This window comes from Numida meleagris, chromosome 2, assembly GCF_002078875.1.
Source record: "Numida meleagris isolate 19003 breed g44 Domestic line chromosome 2, NumMel1.0, whole genome shotgun sequence".
Taxonomy (NCBI): domain Eukaryota; kingdom Metazoa; phylum Chordata; class Aves; order Galliformes; family Numididae; genus Numida; species Numida meleagris.
The window spans coordinates 14,836,131-14,851,606 of NC_034410.1; the positions used below are offsets into that span (position 1 = coordinate 14,836,131).

At 44.5% G+C, this 15,476-nt stretch overlaps 2 protein-coding genes across 7 annotated transcripts in view; one reads left to right on the plus strand and one right to left on the minus strand.

Moving 5' to 3' along the window:
- The window catches only part of WAC (WW domain containing adaptor with coiled-coil), a 56,815-nt gene extending 50,594 nt beyond the window's left edge, over positions 1-6,221 (minus strand). Inside the window, exons 1-3 of one of the 4 annotated variants that reach the window (XM_021386556.1) lie at positions 6,101-6,221; positions 5,310-5,346; positions 3,701-3,896 (exon numbers count right to left, since the gene is read on the minus strand). In XM_021386556.1, coding sequence (XP_021242231.1) covers positions 3,701-3,896; positions 5,310-5,346; positions 6,101-6,117 — 250 coding nt within the window. In that variant the 5' untranslated portion in view covers positions 6,118-6,221. Of the gene's footprint in view, positions 1-3,700; positions 3,897-5,309; positions 5,347-5,481; positions 5,933-6,100 lie in introns of those variants that run through there. The other 3 variants (XM_021386554.1, XM_021386553.1, XM_021386557.1) reach the window with 3 other exon arrangements.
- Positions 5,237-8,039, plus strand: LOC110393578 (Sjoegren syndrome nuclear autoantigen 1 homolog). Of its 3 annotated transcripts, none has more exons than XM_021386568.1 (2): positions 5,237-5,312; positions 7,437-8,039. In XM_021386568.1, the coding sequence occupies exon 2, from the start codon at positions 7,499-7,501 to the stop codon at positions 7,841-7,843; it is 345 nt and encodes a 114-aa protein (XP_021242243.1). In that variant the 5' UTR covers positions 5,237-5,312; positions 7,437-7,498; the 3' UTR covers positions 7,844-8,039. The 3 variants fall into 3 exon arrangements, with proteins under 3 accessions (XP_021242243.1, XP_021242241.1, XP_021242242.1); XM_021386566.1 differs by lacking the exon at positions 5,237-5,312 and adding an exon at positions 6,214-6,362; XM_021386567.1 differs by lacking the exon at positions 5,237-5,312 and adding an exon at positions 6,386-6,490.

The window sequence follows — 15,476 nt, forward strand, 5'->3', positions numbered from 1 at the left end:
GCACGAAGTTTTGCTACATTTCTTTGCTATCACTTGTTGGTCACCTGGCACATAAAGCTTTAAGTCAGAAGAAATATCATTTAAAAAACAAAACAAAAACCATGAAGGCCACCTCTTTGCTTTCACTCCTAAATGATGCATGTATATATACACACACATCTCCCCCCTCACAGCATTCCCAAAGCTACCCTACATACCTGACCGCTTTGTTTTCAGTTTCCTGTACTTTCCACATTATCACTACCTCGTTTATACCTTTGAAAAGACTTACAAAGATCATCCGCCATCCCTGGGCACTATAACGTTAAAATCTTTGTGATTCCCTTTTCTCTTCAATGGAAACACTCTTCCACATTTAGAAGGCCCGTCATAGCTCCACTCCCTGTAAACAATGCTTGCTGTAACTCCCTACTTGTTACTGTTAAGGAACTTCACACTTGAGTTGGTCTCCTAAGACTCCTAATGTCTAACAACTCCACCGTTGCCTACAGCAGCTGACCTAGAAATAAGAGATACACAGAAGGGGGTGGCTGTTCATTAGATTTCAAAGCCCTGCACATACAGATAATATCCTCATGCACAGGGACCTGAAAGCAAGAACAAAGTTATTCCAGCACTCTGATATGTTAGACTTACAAGAACTCTTCAGAAACAAGGGATGTGATAAAAACTTGCACGTACCTTACCATTAATACAAGACAAACTTGGAAGTCTCTCTCCAGAGAAACAAATGTCTCTGTACATGTTCTCTTTCCACAGACACCATGTAGGAAGCAACTCTGAAAAATGCTTTGTTTGCACTGTGTCAGTATGGAGGGCCTACTCTTAACCCAAGTTCTAAAACCTTAATTACTAATCAAACATTGATTATCAATAATCAATAAAATTTCTTACGGATACATTTCTACAAATAAAAAAGATTCCCAGTATAAGATATAAATACCTTTACACAGGTAGCAAAGCTGTTCACAGTGGGAGGACTCTAACATTTCTTTTATTCATTTTAAATCAATTTAATCACAACTCTTTGGTGTTGTGTGTATATTTAAATCCTTAAACGAGGGTTAGTCATTTCTGTCTACCACAAGAAAGCGAGCCTATCAGGACTAAGTGAGTCCCCAGCACCCATCAGCATTCTGGATGAGTTGCCTTTTTCTATCACTTCAGAGCAAAATTTAGTACAGGTGATATTAGGAGTCTTAAACACTTCTTAAACACTAACTTGAAAGGCAGCAGATCACATTAATTCATCTTTACATTCAGCAGTAATACCCCCCATTTCTGTTCTGATCTGCTTTCTAAGGGATAAGAAAAAAAGAGATTACTTATTTGGGGCTTCAATGCAGTCTGGGGAAATAAATACTGGAGATTTTTCAATGAGGTTTGTTTTGCTAAATTCAGCTAGATCACAGGAAGGCAGTAATACTTTTGCAATAGTTTCAAATCAAGCACTACTCATTTTAAAATAAAATTACAAGAACAAACAAACCTCTTTTTTTCCCCAGAAGTCACTCCAAAGTGTTGAAAAAACTAAGTCACAGTACAACAGCGATGAAAACTTGTAGCATTCCTTTTTGTAAAGTTGTTATCTACTCATTTAAACAGAGCAAGATTTTTCTTATTTCCCCCAAGGTACATCTGTACCTGCAAAACTGAGGGAACATCACAAAAAAAAAAAAAAAAAACAAAAACCAGCAGCTCAATGTAATTTGATGAAGAACATTGCAAACTATTAGATTGCCTCTTTTGGGTATCAGCAACATGCAAGTGTCCATGTTCACCTACATCCTAGCACCTACCTTTAATTCATACTGACAGAAAGATTCAGTAAATCTTACTGGAACATAGAAAATAAGATGCAACAACTTCAAACTTGCGAGGAGTTACTCTGGAAGACAAAGCTGACATTCTCCTGGCTCACACCTGCTCAGCAATACACAGTACTTAACTCTGGTTGTTTCGAGTACGTGCTAGAACGCTGAAACTGGCACCAAACTAACCTTATTAAGAACACACACACAAGAAAAGTCACAGCTTCATTAATATAGATAGCAGAGATGCTCTTTCAAAATTACTAACTTCCCTCAAACTGTTTAAGGCTACTTCCTTCTCCCAGTCCACTGATGTATAATTTAGAGAAGACCACTTTCAGGTAGAATAAAGGATATTTTTCACTGCGTTAACAGCAGTGGGACAGTGTTCTTTACATTTACAAAGCTACAAATAATTCCTTTTCCTCCATCATTACTGTCTACATCCACAACTCAGATCACTCATCAACTATTCAGTCCAGCCAGACTCAGTGAGAGCTTTAGGATCTGCTTTCTATCCTCGAAAACAATTTTAGTACTAAAATAAGCAAATATGCTCCCCATCTCATCCTCCAGGTGTTGACATATACGCATAACTCCACTAAAGGTAGATTCACTGCAATAGAGTTACTGACTGTACCAGAACTCAGCAGAGTTGAAGGAGGAGGTAGGACAAGCACCTCTGGACAGGCAAACAAGAAAGAGAAGGCACTTGTGTGTCTTGGAAAGTAACGTGGAATAGTAGCCTACCGGTTTTGCACATGCATTTCATTCTGAGATTACTGCACTTTCAAGTATGAGCAAATATAATGAAAAGCAGTGTACTAATAAACGCTGCATGTCTTCGCAAACCTTCCACACAGTAATATCTCATTATCAGTGTTCTACTGTTAATCTCCAGAAGTGGGAAAACTTAAGAACTGTAAGGACACTTGAGCATGATAAATAGACTTGTAGTATGGAACTAATATATTCTAAAGGAGACAAAGATATTTTCTTTGTTACTTTAACGAGTAACAATACTGCAGCAATAAATACATCTGTACATCACAGGTTGTTAACTTTATATAGAACTTTTATCAGTGCTTCTTTGTCTCAAGTTCTCTACCTGAATACTTTATAACCTGATACAAAGAACAAATATAATACTTACAAAAAGAGGCTTCCAAACTCAGTCAGTAACAAGCTTTTCTAACCTCCTGCTGTTATTGTCTTTTTTTAAAAGGAAAACCCTACTCTTCATGTTTTTAAGAGGTAGGAATAGAAAAATAACATCAGTTTAAAACTTCTGAGCATGCTATTACCATCCAAATTACACTGCAAAGGGAGGCTACCTGACTCTAAGCTTCTTTCAAGAGATACTGTACAAAGTGCTATCTTTGATGATAATTTTAAGATTGTTAGGAGTTCTACACAGCAACTAGATACAAAGTTTTTTGTTTTTTTTTGTTTTTTTTTTTTTTTTTAATCATTTTACAGGGTGTAGTCTAGGAAGCACAAAACTACATTGCAAAAATATAAAATTATTTTTAAAAAATAACAATTTAAGCCTCTAAGACTGCCAATACCAGTGAAAAATCTAGAATATGGTTTCATCTTATTGAATGTTGCAGTACGTCTGAAATAAGTCAGACACGCTAATTTAAAAAAAAAAAAAGTTAATTTAATCTTTGTGGTTTAAACAAAAACTATCATACCCGTAAAAATAAGACACCTAACAGGTATTACAATGCCTACTTCCAAGGAAACATGGTTTTTGGTTTCACTGTAGTCTTCCAAGCATCAAAGAACATCATGGAGCACAACGCTCCCTCCACCTGAGTGACAACTGCTTAATTTTACGAGAAAGTAGTAATTGCTTAAATAAAGGTTAATTAAAGATAACTCACCACCATCCCTCTCTCTAACTCTGTGAGTATGCACACTTTTTGCTTTACTGTGCCCTGTGTTGTCACCGTATTTGTTTTCAGGGCTATCAGAGCGCCGCAACATTTTATTTGGCGGTGAAGGATCTGTGGTGTCTCGCATCTTGTCATGACGATGATCACCACCACTTGGGTGACTCTTGGATGAGTACTTAAGAGCCTGAAACAGATCACAAGAGAACAGGTATTTACATTACATATAAAGCTACAGAGAGAACATTTTAACATCAGCCGTAAATTTTAGATCTTTTTCCAAAATACTTTTTGAAGTAATTAATTTTCATTTCCCATTTAAACAACCACCATCAGTCCTCCTAATTTTAATTACCTACATTAAAGCAACAAGTTCTCTAATTAGGACTGAAACCATTTGCTCCCACCACGACATCCAACGTAACATTTGCTGTTAAGATGACCCTAATTTCTTCTTATCTTTTCAGTGAGGGACTGCATACTTTAAGCAGTAAGCGGACTACAACAGTCTGGCACTCAAAATAAGCACAAGTGCAGCTGGTATTAAAGAAATAAACAGAAAGTTACATTGAATCAGAGTAAGCTGTAAATTCCCATACCATAATGGAGACCACTTCCTTTCACCTCTACCTTAAACTTCTACAGACCGACTTCAGTACTAGCAACCCCATAACAGATACAATAAAAACCTAGAATTTGAGGGGGGGGCATGAGAGGATAAAACATGTAATGTGACAATTCACTTTGAAATGTTTACCAAAACTAACATGTTCTGCGTCTTTTTGACCTGCTCTATTCTGCAGAGTGAGCTTCTGAGTGGCAAGTGTTTACATTTACATGAACAGTCACTGACAGCTGCCTCGGACTGTCAGATGACACTTCACAGTGATAGAAACACTCAGAAATGTAATAAAACGGTTCAGTTATGTGCCCTAGGAAGAGCAGTATCACAACACACAGCGTTCCTCAGAATCACACCCTCCTCAGGGTGTAATTTTTTTTTTTTCCATGGACAAGGCAGAAGAATATGGGATTCACTGTATTTAAATTGAAGTTATTGTCAAAAGCTAGAGGATCTGATGTTTTTGAACACATCTAGCAGCTGGCAACTGTAGAAATGAAGCCTTACTGGCAACCCCAGTTCAGGGTCTAAAATCATGCCCTGCTCAGGTTACAGTGTGCAGCAGCAGTTTTGGGGAGAAGAAGGGCCTTGGGGAGGGGGGCGGGGGGCGAACAAGCCGCCTTTTGTTTTTAGGAGGCAAACACTCGCCTCACCCCGGCTCTCGGCTCCTCCGCCCGTGACCCCGCCGCGCTCTCCCGCCCCTGGGCTCGCACCCTCCCGGCTGCTAGGCCCCGGCCCCGCGCTAGGCCTCTCCTCCCGGCCCGGCCCTCGCAGCGGTGCGGCGGCCCCGCTCCCCCGGCTGTTGGCCGCCACCTCCCCCCTTCCCCACCCCTCGGGCCCGAGGGGCCGCCGCGGGCCGGGCGGGAGCCGCGCGGGGCAGCGCGGCCTGCGGCGGCGGCCGAAGCCTGGGCTGGAGTAGCTCCCCCCCCTTCCCTCCCCTGCTCCTCCTCCCGGGCCTAGCGGCCGGCGCGGCGGTACCTGGTAGGGCTGCGAGTCCCCCCTGCGGTCGTGACAGCTGCGGAGAAGGCGAGAGAAAGAGAGAGAGAGGCGTTAGCGAGGGCCGTTACCGGCCGCCGGGAAGGGGCCCAAACATGGCGGAGGCGGGGGGAGAGCCGCGGGGCCGGGGCCGGGGGGGGAGGAGGGGATTTACCCATCACTGAGTCTCTGCTGTTTCCTCGCATACATTACCATCAATGCCCGGCCTGTGTGTGTGAGTGTGAGGGGACCAGGAAGGGACGGCCGCGGCCGGGCCACGGGCGCCAAGGGGGGAGGAGGGGAGCGGCGCTCCGCCTCGCCGCCGACCGGGGGCAGGGAGGGGGCAGGGAGGGAGGGGGCGGCTCGGCAGCTGGGCTGGGAGCAGCGCTCACGGGCCCATCTCCGCCGCGCGCAGCCTGAGGGGAGACGCCGGCAGCTCGGCCCCGCTGAGGCGCTCCGGGAGCGCGGACTCCGTCGCTGCCGCCGCGGCCGCCTCCTCCCCCCGCTGCGCCCGCCGCCGCCGTCGCCGCCGCTCCTCCAACTACATCCGGGAAACTCGGGCGACGCCGCGCTCGGTTAACGTCGGCTCTTTTCGGCTCTTTCCGACGCGCTCCGTCCCCTCTGTCCCCTTTGCTCTCGGGCGACTCTGCCTTCGGCAAACATCGGCTATCTCCGCCGAGCGCAACGCCCTTCAGTCTCTCCCTTCGGCAAACATCGGCTCGTTCCGTAACTCTCCCCCTTTCTCCCCCCCTCCGTCCGGCAGGCCCGCCTCGTCCTCCTCTCCCGAACGCTACCTGTCTTCGGAAAACATCGGTTATTTCCGTAGAGAGGCTTTCACGCTCCCGTCAGGGTGACGCCGCCTTCGGAACTGCTCGGCTATTTCCGTGACCCCTCGCCCCACGGCTCGGCAGCGCTCCCGCTCGGCGCGGCCGTTGGCGGGGCGCGGCTGATTGGCCGAGGGGAGCGCCCGGGGGCCGCGCGAAGGGAGCGCGGCGCCGAGGGGAGCCCCGCGGCAGGGCGGCCGGTGCGAGCCGAGCGGGCGGCAGCGCCACGCAGGTGGGGGCGACGGGGGGGACGGCGAGAGGACTGGCGGGGAGGGGGGGATAGGAAAGGGAAGGTCTCCCCTCACCTCCCCCCCTCCCCTTCCGCCCGGCGCCTTGATGTATAGGCAGGAGCCATTTTGTGTACGTTGGGCTCTGCGAGAGGCGCTCGGTGGGGAGAGGTTGTTAAAATGTCCCTGGGGAGTCGGCGGGCCGGGCCGCCTCTCTCCTTCCGTCGCAGTTCCACCTGAGGCGGTGGCGGCGGGGCTCGGCCACCCCACGCGTGGGGGGAGCGGGTGACCGTGAGGGGCGCTGAGGGCCGGCGGCACCCCGCGGTCACGTGACTGCGCTGGGCCGGGTCCGGCGGCGGTGAACGTGTACGGCCGACACGGGTCTGGCGCGAGTAGCGCGCACAGCCCCGGGACCCGGCACAGGAACGATGCGGAGCTGTTGGAGCGGATCCAGAGGAGGCCACGAGGATGCTCCTAGGGCTGCGGCACCTCGCCTATGAAGAAAAGCTGAGGGAGCTGGGGCTGTTCAGCCTGGGGAAGAGAAGGCTCTGGGGAGGTCTGATAGTGACCTCCCAATGCTTAAAGGAGCTTAAAAGCAGGAGGGAAATAAGCTTTTTTACACGGGTAGATAGGTAGTGATAGGATGAGGGAGAACAGTTTTAAACTAAAAGAGGGGAGATTCAGATTAGATGCTAGGGAACTTTTTTGCTGAGGGAGCAGTGAAGGCGCTGGCACAGGCTGCCCAGGGAAGCTGTAGATGCCTCATCCCCGGAGGTGCTCAAGGCCGGGTTGGACGGGGCCTTGGGCGGCCTGAGCTGGTGGGGGCAGCACTACCCATGGCAGGGAGTTGGAACTGGTAGTCTTTAGGGTCCCTTCCAGTCCAAACCACACTATGATGTAGAGCCTGCATCTTGTCCTGCCTCCTTTCTGGAAAGAGAAGTGACAGAGCACACCTCAGAACTGGCCTACTGGCCTGTAGCAGCGCATCTTTCCCCTTGACTCTGTTTAAGCATAGTGTCAGGCACAGTAACTCTGTTACATAGTTTTCTTTTTGTTCTTGTTTTTGTGTTAACCTGCAGAAGGCAGTTGCTGAGAGGGGACCTCAGGAAGCCATTGGAGGGCTCAGGGACGAGACTGAAGGATGACGCAGCAGGGAGCTGTTCTTCAGGGTTACAACAATGAGCTTGTCAAGTGTATTGAAGACTTGTGTATGCAAAAAGAGGAGCTGAACAAACAGATCCAACAAGCAGAAGAGGAAAAAAGTAAACTCCAGCGTGAAATTCAAGTTCTGAATGAACAGTTGGAGTGTGTGTGTGAAAACTTGGCTCAGAAGGTAGCTTCGCGGAATGAGCTTGATAAAATTCTTGCTGAAACTGAAGCTGCTTACATGAAGATTTTGGATAGTTCTAGAACTTTGCTTAATGTCCTGAAGAAGGAAGTGGGAAGCTTAAAGCATACGCCAGAACTGAAAAGTAATGTAACCTGAGCTGCCAAATGTCTGGACTTCCCAGTTCTAAAATTCCACTAGGTGAGATGCGGTCAGACACAGAACCCTACAACAGCAGTATAAGCTGAGGGGGCTTTCTTCCAACCTTTCCACATTTCCCATGGTTTTTAAATGCATTAGAAAAACTGTAGATAAAACAGATAAAATAAAGTTGTTGTTTTCTTATTAAAAATCATAATCTTACATAATCGCTTAAATCACTACAAAACTATGGCAAATACATAGCTGAACTAGATTTCAGGCTGTTAGTTTTGACGTGGTGATGCTTTGAGGCTCTTCTGAAAGACAGGAAAAATATTTTACTGGTTAGCTTTTGGACGGTTACTGTGGAATGCCTGTTTGATAGAATACTACTTCAAATCTGGACGGAATGCTCGCATTTTTTCCATTGCTCTTTTACCCAAGGCCATGTTCATGGCTTCTCTGAAATCCTGCCGTCTTTCTCCCATATGCCTTTTTTTTCCCCTACCTACGTGCCTAGAAAGAAAACCACTATAGAACTTGTGAATGCAAGTAGCTGAGATAGTACTACTACTTGCTTGACTGTTAGGGGCCAAATAGGAACCAGCTGCTTAGCCTTCTCCTTAAGGAGTCTGGAGTTCTCTCTGTGATCCATGTACAGCCCCTATTTGCAATCATCTCTTACTTAGCTGGAATTCTGGAGGGATAATTTGAGAAAACGTGGTGTAGGCAGGGTCTGAAAGCTTAAACTGTAAGACTATGTTAGGTTTATGCATCTTCTGAAGCTGTACTTCAAAGCCTGGATTAGAAGGGAGTCACGCTATGGTGAGAGATGGATTTGAGTGCTAGTGGGAGGCATGCACTTGCAGGGCACAGCGCTGCAGGAAGCTGTACCATATAAATGAGGGCCAACCAATATTGCAGTGAGGCTGGAAAGGGTAGTGGACAACCTGGAATTGAGAGAAATAAATGCACGTGAAAGTTCAAAATTAGTTCAGCAGTAAACACGCAGCTGTTAAGCATTCTTGCAGATGAGGTTAAATAGAACCTGGGTCAGAGGCTGGAGAGGAGGTAAGAGTATAGCAGAAATCTCAGTCTTGTTTCCTATTTCTGGTAGTTACTAAATATGTACGCTCATGCATTTTGTCCTGCTCATTCATGTATTGTAGCAGCAGCTTTATGTTTAAGCCAAGTCTTCATAACAATCTGCTAAATTGGAGGAAGTGCAATTGCAATCTCTTCTCTTGATAAGTGTCTCTCTCAGGTGCAAGTATAAAGAGTATGCAGATATGGATAGTTTCAGCAGTAGCTCTTCACCAATAATTATAAACAAATTTTATATCCTGATTGCCGTGCTGCATCTTCTGCAGCAGGAACCGAGCTAATCAACAATTTACTTGTATAGCTTTGCCTTCGACTTCCCTTGAGTAATGCTGGGGCAATAAAATTAGATAATCTCAGGAGTACTGCTATTGTTGTAGCGCTACAGTATTCATGACAGCTTTGTTTATATTGAAGTGAAACACAAAAGCCAAAATGGTGTTTTTCTTTCAATAGCAAAAAGGTGATTTGGCTGGGATGCCTCTTGGCAGTCTCTCTCCCCTCAGTCTTGTCACAGCAGTCATTAATTTATATCAAAACAGGATATCTCAGGAAAAGGTACTGACTAAACTGCAAAAAAAAAGCATGCATAAACTGATTCATTTTATTATATAAAAGGGCGTTTGAGATTGCCTACGTGAAAAAACTTAGATCATGGAAAGTTTGTTTACAGATTGACAGAGCAGTGCAATTAATTCCTTTTATTATCCAATGATTATTGGTTTGCTTTCTACAAATAATCGTATGCTATAAATAATGTATCTCCTTGCTTTATTTAGGATGCTAAAACTTAAAGAAAAAAAAGCATTTTAAGTCTCTAAATATGTTTACCTCACAGTCCTTATTGCCTCAAAGTGCAGCTGTTACAATGTCAACACTAAAATACTTGGAGATGTTGTATTTCAATTCAGATTCATAAATGGAGACCAATAGTAGTGTATCTTCAGGGCTACTGTCGAGTAACTCTGCAGCCTGGCAGTCATTGTGAAGTGTACCTGTGTAGCTCACAAGTGTCTCCTGCCTTTATATTTTTTATTGACCCAAATTAACTTAATATATCCTTTTATTGAAGTTGTAAACCCTTTTCAAGAGCATAGGTGTCCTGTCTTTTTATCAGAAGTCAGATATATTGCCAATCTTGACATAGATAGCTTTTCTTAAACAGCTTCGGTTTATTTAGAAAACAAGCTAAGACATTGCTAGAATAGAACTGGTAATGCGGAGATGACAGCAGCTCTGTAAGGTTAGCCTGCAAAAGAAAGGTTGCCTGAAATAAGACAGGCTATAAATCTAAAGCATCATATTTGTTCCTGACTTTTTTTTTGTCAATTTTTATATGGCTTTGGGGGTTAGATCCAGTAAGTTACATGACTGTTACGAGCTAGAAGCTTTAATGGCGAAGTTTGGGTTAGTGAACTGTAGTGCTGGATTGGAAGCGCTGTGCTGGGTGTCTTGTGCCTTATTTGCTGTGTGAGGAGACACAAATTTTGAAATTCTTATCTGTGCTTGATTCAGAGCATCAGGGAAATACATCCAGGGCACTGGGCTCGCTCCCTGAATTAGTGTCGTGGCGCTTCCAGCTGGCTTCCAAGTAACAGTGTGGAACTGGAGGAGAGGTGATGATTTCTCACTTTTAAAGCAATACTTCTTAAATATGTGTTTACCACATACAACTCCAGTGATCAACAGGCTTTTCAAAACTTTAGAGTATTAACTGCTGCCAAGTAAACTAAGTTTATGATTTATATGGTGTTTGGTGGTTACCAAATAAACTTTTGGGTGCTATGTTGAAAGTAATTTTCTGAATGGAGATGGTTACACAAACCACTGGGTAAAGACCTCCATGCAGTCACTCACCATCCATAACTGGTGGCAGAAATGCTTCCATTCAGTCCCCACATGCAATTTCTGCTACTTGCTTTATAGGAACAGGGATGAATGGACTGGGATGAGTGCTAATTTCAGGAGTGGAAAGCAAGGAGAAACTATGGATGTGGAGTCCTAGTTTGGGAAGATCGAATTATAAGAGGCTATGATAGGAATTGATGTTTACCTCCTCCTAATTTCTGTTTCATCTGTAAGTGTACTTGTACTGAGCCGCAGCCTACAATTCCTGCTACCTAATAAATACAATTTCGGAAATCAACTGAGGCTGACCACAAGTCAGGACAACCTCTGTTATATTTCCTCTTTCTGGCCTTTTACTTCTCCCTGGCCAAACAAGTTGGTGTGTTGAGCTCTGCAGTGGCCAGCTCCAACAGGAGGCTACGGAGAGCACTGTCCAGAGCAGCAGAGGATCTGAGCAGAGCAGTGTCCTGAGAGAGGTGAGGCTTTGACTCCCCATAAGGTGAGAAAGCCCCAAGTCTGAGCTTCCAGCTTGTTGGATACATGTGCTGCCAGGCTTGTTACTGTTGTCTCCTACCTTGGTAGCTCTCCTAGGAACAGTAATTGGTGAGCTATTGGGTTTGACAAAGAACCTAAAATCCTGTCAGTTTGCCGGACGCACTCAGTGTGTTTTTCAGATTGATCTTGAAGAACGTCAGATTTTTGACTCTGAACATGGTGAATGCATGAGGTTTCCTCAGACGATAGAATTTCAGATGCCCAAAGAATTGTCTGTTCAAATGATGAAGCAAGCTATAATCTAACCAGACAAGTGAGTCTTAGACCACAGTTCCAGAATTTAGTATCTCAATTCCGTCTAGCTCTTGAGGTATAAATGAGTCGTACTCCAAATGGATTAGGTGGATTAAGTTAAATTGAAACAAGACACCTATGCTGGAACAAGAGTATTCAAAAGACTGTTAGTGAAAGGATCAAATGTCTACAGTTAATTCATGTTCTAGATGAGTCCTGTGCAGAAGACTGGTATCTATTACTCCTTAGAGGGTTTTGCTTGTTGGAAGAAATTTGAGTTAGAAGATGTAGCTTGGGGCAGTTGCTGAAATTATCCTTAATACTGAGTAGATCCTGAGCTCTTGGATTTTTATGTATGAAGTAGATTATACACTTATTCTTTTTAGAGGGTTTTTCTTCTTGTGAGTGAGGGTGAATAGGTGGTTCGTTATTGATTTGGTTGCTTTTTTTAATTAATTGTTGCACGGATATGCAGGTTTTCCTAAAATCAAAGAGCTCATTTAGCTGTTTTGTGTTTAATGCATGTGTGTGTTTAGATATAGATATGTATATCTTTTTTTAACTAACAGGCTGTAGGAGAGCTGAACCTTTGGTTCAGTTTGTGCTCCAGCTGTGTTGTCGGTCCTCGCTGCGTTGCTGTGCAGGTAGGGGTCAGGCACCGTGACCACTTCCAGTAACTGCTTTATACCTTTTCTAAAACTGGAAGTACTTGGTTTGCTCTTTGCCCCTTACTGCTTTATAAATCTGTATTTAATTTCTGTGGTCTCATTGTCTTGCTTGTATTTCTCAGTTGGTTTTTAGATAAAGTTTTGTTCAGTATCCAGCTTTATCTAAAAACCAGATGTGTGCAGGGGACGCGACTTGCTTGCATTTAGCTATTAAAGTAATGTGATGGAGAGGTTCAGGCTTGCAGAAGAGGGAGTTATTGTTTCATAGCTGTAGCTGATGGGATTTGTGTGGAAAGGAGTGAGGTGTTTGGTTTGCTAATACAAAAATGTGATTTTTATAAGGGGTAATAAGGCTCATAGAAAGCAGTTTCATTTTTGTAGCAGTTTCAAAAGTAGCTCCACAAGATCTTGTGGGGTGGTACAATCAGCACGTTTTGTCTGTTTCTGGAAGACAAGGCTACAGACACACTGCAGCTACCACTACAGTAAATTCAACATAAAATCTTAGTACAGACTTCAAAATCTCCTTTAGCTGCAGCATTGAAAATAATGGTGTCAAATCCACGACATCCAAGAAGAGGTGAGGAGCAGCCAGACCATCGCCCTCTGGAGGTGCAACTGATCGCAGTTCCACCGCTGGGGAGAAGAAGCTGGGGAGCTTCGGTTTCACTGGCACATCTTGCTCCAAGGCACGTGAGGTTATCTCCCTATCTATATTCAGAATAAGCTCAAATTACTATTTTTAGTGTTGCTTTTGCTGTTATATTTTTGTGAACCTGTTGATACAAGAGGCCCGTTCTGATCAGATGTGACTATCAATCTCTCTTCCAGTGACAAAATCTTTTTTTTTTGTATTCTGCAAGATTTAAATTGTTTACAGCCTCTTTTTTCTTGTACAGTCAGAGCACTTGAGATGAAAACCAGCATGATAGTTGGGCTCCTGTGATGCATTTTTACATAATTATTATTCAGAGCTGAACTGTATTCAAAGTCAGATGTTTAAAAAACAATGAAAGTAGCAGTGATTCTTTGCGTGTTTATACAGTTGTTCAATAACAGAAATTCTGCTAGAGATTTGTGCTGCTCACCGTGCAGTTGTAAGGGGAATGCTTGCTGAAATGGACAAGCCTGAGGCTCTTACTAAATATTGGTCCTTCATCAAGAATAATTGCTGGCTTTAAAGGGAGAGATGCCTCATCCTGAGGGGCGTGGGTCGAGGTGAGGAGGAACGTTGTTAGTGCAGCTCCCATGCTGTCAATCACAAGGAATGTAGTATCTGATCACAGCCAAGCTAGCTTTGGAAGCAGGAGCTCAGGTCTAGCTGAAAGCAGTGCATCTGCTGCAGTGCTGGGCTCGTGAAGGGTTACCTTACTCTGCCAAAACGCTGTCGGCAGTGTGGATGCTGATGATACCTTGTGCACTCGGGAGTCGCTGGACTCGCCAGGGTCACGCCTCTTGTCCAGCATTTGATGCGGGATTATGCATTCTCAACCTGTGTGTTAGGGGGAAGGACAGAAAGAACAGAACGAGCACGTGTTTTTTGCTGTTATTTCACATCATGTGCAGTGCCATGATGATATTTAAAAGTATTACTTGCTTCTCCATGGATGCATTCAGTGTGACAAACCACCCCTGTTCCAGAGCAGCCCCTCCCACTTCCCAGAGCTGCCTTCTCCAGTGCCCTGCTCACAGACCTGTGGGAGCTGACTGTAGGATGTGGGTCACAGAACAGAAACACTTTCCAGTCATTGCTGATTGATTACTTTCACAGCTCTAACCTTGTTCAGGTACCTTGTCTTTTTAGATCTTGCTGTCTGTCTGATGCTCAGCAAGGTACTTAGTACTTTCTGTTAGTGTATGTAAGACCACCAGGCATTTGTACCAAAATCCTTTAAGGGGTTTCTGAGCATTGGGGCTCTTTGATGTTTACGTTCAGTAGTGGATCTGCGTTTGAGTCCCTTACAGCAGTGTTCTGACCGTATGTAACAGCAGCAGGCTGTATGGCAACCATTTCCACCACAGCTCTTGCTTTGGGTTCATGGAATAGAAGTAGCCTGGCAAATCAGGAACTAGTGATGTGGAACTAGATATGTGGATGGATAGAACCAAAATAAGTTGGTTCTGTGAATCCAGATTAAAAACCTGTTTGCTATAGGACGGATGACACCTGACAGCAGTATTCTCTTATTCCACACATTACAATAAATATGTGTGTACATATATGTATACACACATGCAAAGTATTTCAGTATCAAATGTTCTTGGTAGGAACCGGCCTGATATTTCAATACTGTCTGCCCCTAGAAAGGACACCTTAAATAGATCAGTCATTAATTACTTGCATTAGGTCATGTGCCTTGTGCTTTCAAGAATCCCCACAGCCTTGCTGCTTAAATGCTCGTTCGTAGCCCCATCCTCTTTTTTATGCGGTGTTGGCTTTTGTCAGCTGCTTTCTTTCTCGTCCTGCAGTTATCCTGGTTCCGAGCCCCTTGCTAATCACGTTTCTAGTTATCCCAATCTGCCAACCAGAAACACACTGCTCTTCTGCCATGTGTGGGTCAGAGATACTTTTATTATCTTCACGTTGACCATATTGGGGAGGAAGAAAAAATATGCCAAAAAAAAAAAACCACACCAAAAAACACCTGTTTGCGAAGATAAATGGATTCCGCTTCATTTAATAATGCCACAAAGGTTAGAGTTGGACAGGGTAAGAACATTATTTGGCAGAGAAATAACAGACACTTGATCTGAGAAGAGCTGTATGCTATGAAAAAATCCATGCTAACAAGATTGACTTTTAGGCTAAGGGGTAGATGGATGGAACCTAGCTCTCCATCTTCCTGATACACTGTGGAGATCAAAGGAAAGAAGTTTGTTTGTCAGTGAAAATATCCTTGTACCAGCAGACTGGGACTTTGTTTAAAGTCATCTGAAAATAAATAAATACGGGATGTGCTAACACGTGGCCTGGGAAGAATACAGGGGTGCCATCCAGACATGCAGGGATGGGATCAGGAAAGCCAATGTGCAGATCAAACTGCACTTGGTGAGGGACGTGAGGAATAACAAGAAGGAGCTCTGTAGTACATTGGTCAGAAGAGACAGGCAAAGGAGAGCGTATCCCCTCTGATAAATGGGAAGGGAGAACTGGCTGCAACAGATATGGAGAAGGCTGTGGTGGTACTCTGTGAGTTCTTTGCCTTGGTCTTTACTGGCAGTCAGGCTTCCCATGCATCTCATGT

Coding starts and splice junctions, on each gene's coding strand:
- LOC110393578 (XM_021386568.1), top strand. CDS start 7,499: ATGACGCAGCAGGGAGCTGTTCTTCAGGGTTACAACAATGAGCTTGTC.